Raw genomic sequence first — 13205 nt, forward strand, 5'->3', positions numbered from 1 at the left:
CTGGTTCTGGTTGCGCGGATGCCTTAGATAAAGCTCTCACCTTGGAGCTTGCGGCTGAGCTCCAGCTTCTCCTGCTCCAGCCGGCGAATCCGCCTCTCGTAGGCCTCGGTGGCCAGGCTGTCCTCCAGGCTGCGCTGGACGTCCAGGTCCAGTTGGTCCTGACCCGTCTCGGCCGCCAGCTGTCGGAGGCACCCGCGGTCGGAGAGGGTGCTGCAGGGCGGAGGGAGGTGAGAGAGGGAGGTGAGAGAGGGAGGGCGAGTGAAAAAGAAAAAAAAAAGAAAAAAAATATTTTTTTGCAGGGGTTAACAATTGGGAATGTGTAAAAAAAAAGTTGTAAAAAAAAAAATCACAGGGAGGGTGTTTTATTTGGCATTAGAGGATCAGAGGAGATGATAAAATACGGTAGGAGGAAACAGGAAAAAGTGAAGTGAAAGGAGATGAAAGATGGTGGGATGTTGAGTCATGGAGGGAGGAGGAGGAGGAGGAGGAGGAGAGGAAGTAGGAGAAAAAAGCAGCAGAAGAAGAAGAAAGTTAGGGAGCGAAGGAGAAGGTTGTTATCAGTGAAGCCTGAAGAGATAAGAGGAGGGTGTTGCTGCGTTCTCATGGCTCGACTTCAGTGTGAAAACCAGCAGCCAGGCATGAACGTCGCCGCATTAGGGAGGGAAGCCTCTGGGGGAGCCAGGGGGGCAGATAAGAACCCCCCCAGGGGGGAGGTGGGGAGATCCGCTCCATTTAGGACCAGCCATCATCACAAGTTCACGCCTGCCTCTCCCACGAAAAATAAACAACCCACAACACAACAAACATCCTGCATCCAGCAGCGGCGGCAGCGGCTCGTACCATTTACTGGTGTAGGTGAAGCCCACGAAGGGCAGGTGGTGGCCGGAGAAGGCAGTGTGGGAGGGGGGAGGCATGGTCTCCTGGAGAGGACGGGAGGGAAAAAAAGAGCACTCAGCATCCAGCAGGTGAAGGTCATGCAGAGTGTGTGTGTGTGTGTGTGTGTTCTTGCTCACCGAGTTCTTCAAGCAGTCGTCGTCCACGTCAAAGTTGGACGTGTCCGTGGGGCTGCTGACCTCCGGGATGTAGGGGGCCTCGCAGGTCAGGATGTTCTCCCAGTCGATGCCTGAAGAGCCGGCGAGGAGAAGGAGGGCCAATATTGATTGATTGCTTTCATCAAAATCAAGGACAACTGCAAAAATACTGATAGTTTGAGACTACAACGCGATACTGAGCCGACCGTACCGGTGAAAAACGGGTGGTGCTTGAAGTCCTCGATGCCGTTCTGTCCCAGCCGGTGCTCCCGGCTGCAGATGAGGCGACGGATCAGATCCTTGCCGTCTTCCGACACGTCGGTGATCTGCTGTGGGAACTGGAAGCGCTCCTGCACGACAACGGAGGAGGGTTTCGGTGTGTGAATTTAAAAAAAAACAAGAAGTCTCACAAACAGATGCATCATAAAAAAAAATAAAAAAAACATAAAAACTAAATTAAAAAAATCAGTTCACCTTGTGGTTCATGATCTTCCCGTAGGTCTCCACCAAGGACTCGGCATAGAACGGCGTCTCGCCGTACAGCATCTCGTACATGCAGACGCCCAGAGACCACCAGTCGCACTCTGGCCCGTACTTGCCCTTCCCGTCCTCCATGGCCTGGAGGATCTCCGGGGAGATGTAGTCCGGAGTGCCCACGGCCACCGAGGACTGGACCTGGCCGACGGACACAGCAACAACAACAGACAGAATTTCAGAGAAAGAAAAAAGAAGGGAAAAAAAGAGCTGATGGAGGTGAAATCCAGCCTGCGTCACGCTGGTGGTGATGCTGGAAACCACAAATGATGCAGCAGATCAGGACTGATGACTAATGAAAGTCCTGCCCCACCACACTGCACCCCCCCCCCCAACCCTCTTCCTCCTCCGCTGCAAAATACTGTTTGTCTGCATTTCGAGGGAATTTGGGGAATGAAAGTTTGATCCCCGAGCCACAAACTGGGAAGTGGAGCCATGAGATGGAGAGGTTTAGTTCTGTCACAGCTCTGAATGATGAGGAGCGACTGTGAAGGAAGAGCTCCACGGTGGAGGTGGAGGTGGTGGAGGGAAGACAGCTGCTGCTGCTGGAGCCCAAGCCCATTCTGACCGCAATGTTTCCTTCTTTTTTTCAATAAATATGACACCTAACGGTGAAGCGGCGGTGCAGCCAAGCCGCTAAACCACCAGGGTCGACTCGCAGCCCAGTGGTTGTTTGCAGGAAGGAACTCGGCAGGAACTCACAGTGCCGTCCTCCATCAGCTTGAGGCAGGAGCCGAAGTCGGCCAGGCGGATGTGGCCGTTCACGTCCAGCAGGATGTTGTCCGGCTTGATGTCCCTGAAAGAAGAAAGACCAGGACAGCGTCAGACGTCTTTCGCTTTATTTATTTTCTTCAAACGAAATAATAAAAACAAGTAAAGAAAACAGGACGTAAGCGCGCTTGTGTGTTGCGGAGGATGCAGCGGGAGGGAGGGTGGAGTGGCTTTCTTTTAGACAGGCACATGTTGACTCTGCAGAATCCCTTTTGACCTGCATGTGCTCTCTGCCGGTGACCGCGGCTGGTGTTACGGCGATAATGCACACAAACAGCGTCTGCAGCTCCGTTTGATTGCGAGGGATTAGCCGAGCGCTGCAGCGGCTGAAAAACACAACGCCGCACAACTGTTGTGGCACCAGAGGAGCTGTGGAGGGAAAGAGCAGCTGCTGCTAGCGGCGCCATGCAAATCGACATGATTGGGTGCAGCTGTATCGAATGCAAAACAGCAGGGTCTCTGTTACTTAAGGCGAGCAAAAAGCGTGATGTGGGAACTTCCCAACATGAAGTCATTAACGATGGTAAATATCCAACCACGTCGACTGGACTGCAGCGGCTAATGCTATCAGGAAACCCTTGTCGAGGGTTAATGGATGTTCTGCTCCTGCTGGAGGACTCGTCCTGTGCTTTTGGAGAAATTATATTCTCATTACGAGACCATGATGAATAAAACCCGGCAGTCGCCGGCGCTGCACTGGAACGAGCAAAAAAAAATGTTGATGTCACAGCATCCCAGCACCGTGACGGCTAAATATAGCCTCCGTCCTCGTCTGCCTACAGCGCAGATTCCACACTGCTGGGAGCCCCCCAGCCCTTTTGTCCCAATCTATAGACACACACACACACACAGACACACACACACACACGGGAAAGAATGCAGAGAAATAAACTCCCCAACGTGACAAACGAGCAACAGAGAGCTACTACACTAACACTAGCAGTCAATATCTTGACTGTTTACACTGTAGAGACACTGAAGGCATCAAATAGAAGACCAAGATGTGTGGATTCATGTGGCAAAAGAAAAAAAAATGTTCAATACCTAAATATGTTATGTTATATGTATAGATTTTATATGAAGGGTGGCCATTCTAGATCATCTAAAATATAGAACTTGTTGAGTTATTTCACACTTTTTGGTTTAATACATACGCCATATGTGTCCATTCATAGTTTTGATGCCCTGAGTGACAATCAACAATGTCAATAGTCGTGAAAATGAACGAAAAACCATTAAATCAGAAGTATGAGTGCAAACACACACACACACACACACACACACACACACACACACACACACACACACACACACACACACACACACACACACACACACACACACACACACACACACACACACACAGCATGAACCCAGATCACGGTGCTAGCTCGCTGCTCGCTGCTAACAGCCGGCAGACAGGAGATAAGGCAGCTGACCTTTGACCTCCTATGTGCACGGACAACAATATGTCCCGCTTGCGTCACTTGCGCTGCATATTTTTAGCCCTTGACAGAGCGGCGGGCTGCGGCTAACAAAAGCTGCCGACGAGAATCCCAGCGTCTTCTTTTTTAGAGCTTCAGCAGCGGCTTCCTCAACATTTGCTGTCCCCTTCACACCCCCCCCCACCCCCAACTCCTCCCCCACTCCAGACAACTTGAGGAAGTAGGAGCTAATTGTGGATGGAATTCTCACATCCCACTATGAATTTTCCACGGATTCTTGACCGCAGGCCAAGTCTGGGAGACGTTCCCTCTTCCCTCTGTCATTTTTTTCAAAGCAGACATAAACAGGCTTTGAAGACGCCGTTGAGGCGTCCCGGCGTCCCTCCGTCCCTCCGTCCCTCCATCCCTCGGTCCCTCCGTCCACGGCTACACATCTCTTCAAAGAGCGCCGTCATTTTCCAGCAGCACTAATAGTTCCGTCTGTCCTGGGCTGAGCTCTTCTTTCTTTCTGGTCCCCCATAAAACCAGGGATTAAAGCAGCGGGTGTGTGTGTGTGTGTGTGTGCACACATGTGGCTCGTACATAGACGCCCAACCGCTAGGCTCTCTTTCAGAAGCGAACGTATCTGAGAGCAGCCTGGCTTCCATCTCAGGACGGTTCCAGCGTCTGCAGGTGCAGATCAGCGAGGCCGACTTGAGGGTTTTGGTTGCATCGTTAATATTGATCTCTGCCATATTTACCTCTTTTCCCTTGACCTTTTATTTTACGCCGATTAAAGCTGAAGGAGGCAATACGAGCACGTGGTCTTGAAAACCATGTGGTAGGAAATAATAGATTTGTGTCTATGATTTCACGGAGGACACCGACGAATAATTTCTCATCTGTTGCTGCAGCAACCAGCCGTGTTTCGGAGCATTATGGCTAAAACCAGACAGCACAACCGCCTGACCTCCACATTTGCTACGAGAAAAACGTTCTCCGCAAATTGGTTTTCCATCCCACTATTTGACCATGCACTTTTTTTTCTTTTTTTTTTATGCATGCATGTCCAAAAAAAATCCCTCCGGCGAGATCAACGCGGATGATTTCCATCACACTCGTCCGACGATGACGATGGAAACGCAGTCGCTTCCTTTATAGTCAATCAGTATTAACTGCTGTCAAACCTCACCCACAAAGTGTGAGGTTGCCTTGTGACGACTTCCAGACGTCCAGAACCCAGTTTGGCTCTGAACAACGACGACTCAACAAAATAAAGCACACACAAAAAACAGTAAGTGCGACTGCTGCGTGTTCAGGTCGGTTGTATCGAGGAGATTTAAACACGACCGCAGAGGATCAACGTGTCTTTGATTTGGAAAAAGAGAAAAAAAAAAGGAAAAAGCAAAATCTCATGTTTCCAACAGGAGGTTTTTCTTGGCTTCGCCTCGGCTCCCTCGTTTCTGAACCTTCGCCTCGACATTAGCCGCAAAGAAAAAACCTGCACGCCACAGACGGACGGACAGACTGAGGGACACACACTTGGCTGCAGCCAGTGGAAAAAAAGCAAAGTGCGGCTTATTGGCTCACGGCCGCATGTGATTTTATAAACAGAGGCAGGCCGACGGAGGTGAGGAGGTTTTCAGCCGTACAACACATCCTCAAGCTTGACACAGCGCCCCCAGCTGGCCTGCTTGGTTTCGGACTCGAGACAACTCTGGCTGCACTGCCTGGTGCGGAAGAGAATTAGGGCCACAAGAAGAGAAAAAAAAATGATTATGAAAGATCTTTTCTCTTTTCCATTTCGAGAATAAAGTTGAAATTTTGAGAATAAAGTCAAAATTTCGAGAACACAAGATGAAATTTTGTGATCAAAGTCGAAATTCATAGAATGTAGCTGAAGAATAAAGTAAAAATTTCACAATTAAAGTCAAATAAAGTTGAAAAGATTAAAGTTGAAATGTCGAGAATAAAGTCGAAAGGTAACTTCAGGGAAACTTCCAAAAAAATCTCCTTCCTGTCATATTTTTTTTTCTTCTTCTGGCCCTCATCCTCTTTCATAGCCCGGCACTGTTTTCGCTATAAAAAATTTAAAAAAAAAGAGTAAAAAAGCACGTCAAGCTTTTCGAACAGCAACAGTGTGCGAGCCAGCATCAACACCTCAGGTCGTTGGCTGTGAGAAGCTGGTTGGACCAGCGGAATCCGAGTGATGGCAGAGAGCAGAGAGGTGGTCAGAGGTGGTGGGAAAGAGGAGAGAAAGAAAACCTGCACACTGTTGCTTCAAATGGTGACAAACTCAACTTGCGTTTTACCGCTAGCTGCACGGTAGAAAACGCACACGCAAAAAAAAAGCACACAATGTGGCCAGACAATGCACATGGTGGTTTCACACACACACACACACACACACACACACACACACACACACACACACACACACACACACACCAGTGTGAGCAGAGTGCCAAGCGTCCGTGTGGTCAGCGAGGGTCACAGCGACACTTCACACTTGACTCCTCAATGAATGGCATGAGGCAGGGTTTGGACGAGAGTGAGAGGCCAAGGATCGTTGTCTCTGTGTGTGTGTGTGTGTGTGTGTGTGTGTGTGTGTGTGTGTGTGTGTGTGTGTGTGTGTGTGTGTGTATTTGTTGGTGTGTGCACAGGTGCACCTCATGCTGGCAGACTTTAATCTGTACCAGACACTTTGGTTCTGCCAAAAAAAGCAGGGCGCATTTGTGTGTTGGACCCCCGCCTGACCAAATGTAGGTGTGTGTGTGTGTGTGTGTGTGTGTGTGTGTTTGCAGACGCGTGCGTGCATGTGTGAGTCTCAGACATGCAGCTCAGTCAGGCTTCTTGGGTTTTTGCTCTGGTGCTAAACCTTTTAGCACTCGGCAAAGCCCCTGTCAGCCCACTCCTCCCTCTCTCCCTCCCTCTCTCTCTCTCTCTTCCCTCTCTCTCTCTCTCTCTCCATGTCACTAGCTGCGTTTCCATGACCCCTAGAATTGCGCAAAACCTAAACATCGCAATAAAAAAACTGGGCATGGAAACAGCTAAACTTGGAAAAACCTCTCAAACATGGCTGAAAGGTTTTGGCGCTCTCATCAGGTGGTTGTTGAGGCGGATGTGTATTGCAAAAGTGTCATGGAAACATTTTTTTTTCACGTTACACACGTGAATGTGTGATGCGGCTCAAACGTGGAGTCGGCCGATGCTAGGCTAGCCTGCGGCTACAGCAGTTAGCATAGCTAATTGGGCTAGTGTGTCACAGGGGCTCCTGCTGTCTTAAGGAGCGGCGGCGGCAGCAGAATAGAGGGAGGTAATCTCCTCTAAGACCACAGCATCCATCTGGGAGGACCATCTGGACATCACACACACACACACACACACACACACACACACACACACATGCGCGCATGCATGCACGCACACACAGTGCAGACTGTTTCTTAATGGCTGTGTGTGTGAGTTCTGACGTGAAACCTTGAAATAAAATGATTTGCAGGCAGTAAAGTCCTGAGAGAGGGAGATGAACAAACTACCAGGCAGAAGTTTGGACACTCCTTCTCATGCAATGGGCTTTCTTGCATTTCAATGACTACTGACATAGATTCTCACTTGAGGGGGAGGTAGGGCACAACACAACAAAGCTCACAGCAGTGTCCACTAGATGAAGTGGTGAAGTGTAATGAAGCAAGAATGAATGTTTCGTTTTGGTTTAATGTGATAAAAAAGACCATACAGGCTGAACCCACCCCCCCCACCCCCATTTGTTTGCTAGAACGATGAGGAAGAGTAGATGAAGAAGAAGAAGAAGAAGAAGAAGTGCCACGTCATCATTGTCCAGTCGCACAATGGGGGGCGCTGTGTTGAATTGCAGAGTGACAGCTGTGACTGGGCTCTTATAGATCAGTGGAGTGTGGAGGGGAGACACTCGGATCAATCGCAGGAAGTCACCCACACCGAGGTGGTAACAATCAATAGGAGGACACACACACACACACACACACAAAATTACAGACTGCACTATGGCACTCAGGCCCCTCCCACCCCCGCCGACAGATGTCACCTGACTCGGCATCGAGTAGCATCTGATTCCACCGTCCTCACCGCCTGCTGGGAGACAATCTCCTGCCCACGCACACACACACACACACTCCTGCCTTATTCTGCATTCACACACACACACACTGCTGCCTCACTCTGCATTCACTCACACACACACACATACACAGGAGCTGTCCTGGGGTGGACAGATGTGGCGCCCGGCAGCACAAAGCCATGCTGAGCTGGCCTATTGAAAGGTTTTGTCACAGGGCCCTCTGGGAGGCCACTGACCACTGAATAAATGAACACACACACACACACACACACACACACACACACACACACACACACACACACACACACACACACACACACACTTTCCCCTCTGGGGGCCTGACTCCAGCGCTCCCCCTCCCCCGGGAGTCACCCAGCGGGGCCAGAAGGTCGACCCGGAGGCTCTCAGCTCCTCATCTACTTTCATCGGCCGTCTTCTTCTCAACTTCATCAGCGTCGGCGCAACAGCAGATATTAATTTTCAACAGTGACAAGGTCAACAGCCCCCAAACAACTGGGAGCAGGCGGCACAATGGGCTGGACCTCAGTGTTTCGGGTGGCCTGTCTCTCCGTCTCGTCTCCAGGCAGATTTATTTATTGTTTTAACATCTCAAATGCTGCTCAAGCAGCTAGCAGAGCGCAAAGCATGATGGGTAGAAAGTGGCTGCTGCTCACTGATATCAATGCACAGTTTGCATGAAGACCAAGTCAAAGTCAAGTGGAGTCTTTTATCAGTGTAAGTCGAGCATGTCCCAAGTCATCGTATCGGCACGTGTTTCACAATTACGAGTAGAGCACTCAACCCCGGTATCGGTACCGATACCCAATACTGGTATCCATATCGGTGCATCCGTAATAATCATTATTCCAAAGAGATGCTGATCGTATGGGCATTTCAATATTCTTGTCTCCGTTAACGTTCCACAGAGTTAAAAGTGAAAAGCTGGAGACCTCCAGCGTGTTTTTCTCTGCTTCCTTCCTCCTCCAGCCGTGATTGATGCCACACATTAAGCAGCGCACTGACCCAAAACACTGGAGACTGTTTGGCCTGGAAAGTCTGCTTCGGAAGGAACGCTGGTGTTATCTTTTATTTAAATTTCTCCGCAGCGCTAAATGGGAGCCTGTTGAATCAACAGTGAGCGTCGGGGATTCTGGGGTTTGTTTGTAGCCTGCTGACGTCGCTAGGCTACCGAGTTCCTCCTGCTGTGTTTACAGTGGGTCGCAGACACTGTTTAGTTTGCCCAGTTTAACATGTAGGAGGTTCTGTGGCCCCGTCCCGCCGCCCGCCCGCCCGCCCGCCTGCCTGCCTGGTACCGAGCATCGATCCCAGGCTGGAGCAGCAGCAGCAGGAGCTGAGAGCTTTCACAGTGACTCAGGAGCAAAGACAAAGAAAAACACAGAAAAAAACAGGGGAGCTCATTACAGGAAACAATACCGATCTCCAAGAGTGGGCCGTAAAGCAATAAACACTGCTGAACATCAGCTAGGAGCTATTTTCGTCCTGCCTTCTCCCTAATTTGGGAAATGACTCATCCGATAAATAGTGTCAGAGTTAATAGAGCCGAGGACATAAACATCAGAGGATCACTCGACTCGCTGCACCTTATTTTTTATTTATTTTTGAAAAAAGGAACAGGACAACAGACCTCCACATCTTTGAGAAGAAATTATTTATCACACATGCAATTTAGCATCTTCAAAAGTTTTTTTTTTTTTCTTCATCACCAGGAGTATTTTCAGGACGTTTTGAGGGAGAAAACAAAACAAAAATGGGAGTGACTCAGCAAAAAAGCATGCAGAGAATCCAGCCGCGACTCATTTATTGTAACCTTTTATCCTCATTTCAACTTCCTGCCGACCTCCAGCGGACAACGTCCCCCCCCCCCCCCACCAACGAATCAGCAGTGGATCCACCAGCGGCTGCTCGGCTTCATGTCTGAGTGAGGAGGCAGCAGAGCGAGAAGCCGCGGCTAAACAGCGCGCTAATGGTCCTTACACACCGGCAGCGGATTTGCGAAATGAACAATTTGCTTCTTCTTTTTTCAAAACCTCTTGAAGTCAATGCAACCTGGACACGGCTGGACCTCTGACCAATCAAAATGATGTTGGCATGTCGATGATGTCACATCAGAACTTCCCAGGCTGCAGTCCTTCAAACTGTCCCACGGACGTTCTAAAGTACAGGACAATTTTCCCTGGGTAGAATTTAAGCTCCTGGATGCTGGTGTTGAACTCAGCCACCTCCTCTCTCAAGAACAATATTGGGTGAATCCAAAGACTTCTATTCTGTTTCTTTTTTAATTACCCATCGCCAGGACATCATCACTGGAGGACGGGCCGGTGATGTCAAGCCTCTGATTGGTCCAACACTACGTCCCACCTGATTATTCTGATCTCAAGTTCAGAAAAATGCTTTCTGCCGGCTCTTCACCACGAGGAAATGCGAGACAGATCCAAAGGATTTAGGAAGCGTTCCATCCTGCCTGCCAAGATGTATTTATATTGGAGCATAGTGTGTGTGTGTGTGTGTGTGTGTGTGTGTGTGTGTGTGTGTGCGTGGCTGTGGGGTCTGAGTAGGGCACGGCTGGTGTTACTGCTTTAAACTAGCTGGAGCCCCTTTCACTCTAATGGTTAATGTATTGAGCTGTGGCATTAAAAGGGACACACACACACACACACACACACACACACACACACACACACACACACACACACACACACACACACTCATCAGGCAGGAATGGGCAGCAGGACACGCCCTCCTCCTGGGACCGTCCTGCCCTTCATCCCATACAAAGTGAGCATACAAATTGCTCACGTGTGTGTGTGTGTGTGTGTGTGTGTGTGTGTGTGTGTGTGTGTGTGTGTGTGTGTGTGTGTGTGTGTGTGTGTGTGTGTGGGGAAGGGGGATGGGAGGAGCTGGAGGCTGGAACAGAGGGTGGAGAGTTGACAGTGCCACGCCCCCCTCCCCCCTCCACACACACACACCCCATCATTACGGTCCCAAAGTGTCCACACACACACACACACACACTTAGAGCAAGCCGCTGCTGCCCCCCCTTCCCTCTCTTCCCCTTGTCACCCTTTTTTCTCCCTTCCATGACCCCCCCTCACCCTCCCTTCCTCCCTCCATCCTCCCCCTCCCCCCACCAACCCGCAGGACCCAGATAACACCGTGCAATTAGTGGCTCCCCGCTCCTCCTCGCCGCCGGGGCTCCTCCCGTTCTTTACATTTATATCTGTGTCTCCTCCGTCGTCATTTTTTTTTTCTCTCCTTCCCCAAAAACCCTCCCGCCTCTCCATCCCTCCCTCCCACTGCTCCCCTCCTCCCCCTCCTGCTGCTGCTTCCCCGGTACAGAAGCGGCGGTGACGAGCTCCCCGCCATGAGAGAAGAGGACTGTAATTGTGCGTAAAAAATGCCGCCGTGACCACTTCCTGTCTGGGCCCAGCGCCTCCCGTGGCATCTTCTGCTTCTCTCTGTCTTTCTTTCTGGGGCGACCCGAGTTCAGGACGGGAGAGCAAATGTGATGTGTCCATCCTTTGATTGGGGAGTGTTTGCCACACACACACACACACACACCCACACACACACACACTGGGTGCAGCCTCACCTATGGACGTAGTGCAGCTGGTGCACCGAGTCGATGGCCAGCACCATCTCGGCCAGGTAGAACTTGGCCATCTCCTCCGGCAGCCGGTCCTCAAACTTGCTGAGCAGCGTCAGCAGGTCGCCGCCCACGTAGTAGTCCATGACCAGGTACTGAGGACAAGGGGCAAGAACCAGAACCAGAATCAGTGGTGAGATATGAAGATGTGAACTGTGACATTGGTGTGAGTGTGTGTGTGTGTGTGTGTGTGTGTGTGTGTGTGTGTGTGTGTGTGTGTGTTTTAACGCGTCGTGGTTCATCTTAGCTGCAGATTTGCAATAGAAAAAAGGCCCCTTCAACGAGGTTTTGAGGTTTCTTTTTCTAAAAATAAAAAAAAAAACTACACATCCAGCTGGACACTGGGGTGTATTTTGGAAAAAATAAAATCCTGGGGAGTGTCCAGAGTGGAAACATGTGTTGGGAGAAATGCGAGCTGAGGAATGACAGGCAGTCGTGGCATTTGAGTCGCCCGGTTCAAAGGGAAAAGGTCAGTCTGCTGCTGTTGCTGCAGCGGCCAATCAACACGAGGGATGGCTGTGACATCATCATCATCGACTCGTCGTCCAGTATGGTGACATTAGAGGATCAAGTGCAGCGGAGGAAGAGTCACAAAGAGCGAAGAGGAGGAGGAGGAGGAAGAAGAAGAGAAAGGAGGAAGAGGATTTTACCAGATTATTGTCGTCCTGGAAGGCGTAGTGCAGGGTGGTGATCCACTGGCAGTCTCCATTGACCAGCACGTCGCGCTCCTCCCGGAAACACGCCGTCTGCACACAGAGTCACGTCACAGTTGGACAGCAAATCAGGCAAAAAAAAAACAAAAAAACAAACAGAAATCATGTTGAATAGCAGCTGGTCCCTAATAGGGGGCGCCGCTGAGCCAATGAGTTTCATTTTTTTTTGGACCAAAAGACACGTTTATAGTTAGAAAAGTCCTGTTTTCTGTGTCTTTTCTTTTTAAAGGGAGTCTATCACATCTTTAATCCACATATCTTGGTCAGGGGTCTTCAGTGTGTATCTACAGTGTAAGAAAGTAGTCAAGATAAAGTAGAAACAGGTGTATCCAGACTTGACAGGTAGTGTATGTTCACCATGCCAATAAAAAGCTATTTAAACTTGAGCAAACTTAAAAGTTGGAAACAGTTTTTTCCTGCCGCGCCGCATCAATCAAAGGAGGCGCAGGCAGGAGAGCAGAGAGCGACGTGGAGCCGCGCAGGCAGGAGGAGCGAGGACCTCGGGGAGCGACAGGAATGTCCTGACTGTCAGGAGGAGGTTGATGGGGAAAACACGCAGGCCGCTGAGAGCCACTCGCTCCTGCAGGCGGCTCTGCTCTCGGCGACCGGCGGAGGTCTCATCCATCTCACAGGTCTTTCCAAAGCAAAGGAAAAGCTCACGGCAACATGACGAAAACAAACCAACCTCGGCTCTCTTCAGCATCTCCCACTTGTTGAGGATCTTCATGGCGAAAACCTTGTCGGTGTTTCGGACTTTGACCACGGCGACCTGCCAGAGGAGGAATGATAATGATTCATTGAAAAAGTGTTCATCATCATCATCATCATCATCATCATCATCACACAAGCGACAGCGAAGAATGTAAAGCATGTTGAAAACAAAAAAAAGAAGTAGGACATTTAACATCTCGTCCCCGGAGCAAGAGGAGGAGCTGCCAGGAGACGACTGGAGCGCCGTCACATTTCACA

The 13205-nt window shown here is 50.0% G+C and overlaps 1 protein-coding gene across 7 annotated transcripts in view; it reads right to left on the minus strand.

Moving 5' to 3' along the window:
• Positions 1-13205, minus strand: part of cdc42bpab (CDC42 binding protein kinase alpha (DMPK-like) b) — a 53299-nt gene that overhangs the window by 17339 nt on the left and 22755 nt on the right. For all 7 annotated transcript variants that reach the window (XM_076016862.1, XM_076016861.1, XM_076016860.1 and 4 more), the window contains exons 3-11: positions 12922-13005; positions 12174-12269; positions 11470-11618; positions 2268-2361; positions 1506-1706; positions 1243-1381; positions 1014-1123; positions 841-920; positions 41-210 (exon numbers count right to left, since the gene is read on the minus strand). In XM_076016862.1, the coding sequence (XP_075872977.1) occupies positions 41-210; positions 841-920; positions 1014-1123; positions 1243-1381; positions 1506-1706; positions 2268-2361; positions 11470-11618; positions 12174-12269; positions 12922-13005 (1123 nt within the window). The remainder of the gene's footprint in view (positions 1-40; positions 211-840; positions 921-1013; positions 1124-1242; positions 1382-1505; positions 1707-2267; positions 2362-11469; positions 11619-12173; positions 12270-12921; positions 13006-13205) is intronic.

This window comes from Nelusetta ayraudi, unplaced genomic scaffold (assembly GCF_046127955.1).
Source record: "Nelusetta ayraudi isolate G7.1 ecotype Tasmania unplaced genomic scaffold, CSIRO-AGI_Nayr_v1 ptg000238l, whole genome shotgun sequence".
NCBI classification, from domain to species: Eukaryota; Metazoa; Chordata; class Actinopteri; order Tetraodontiformes; family Monacanthidae; genus Nelusetta; species Nelusetta ayraudi.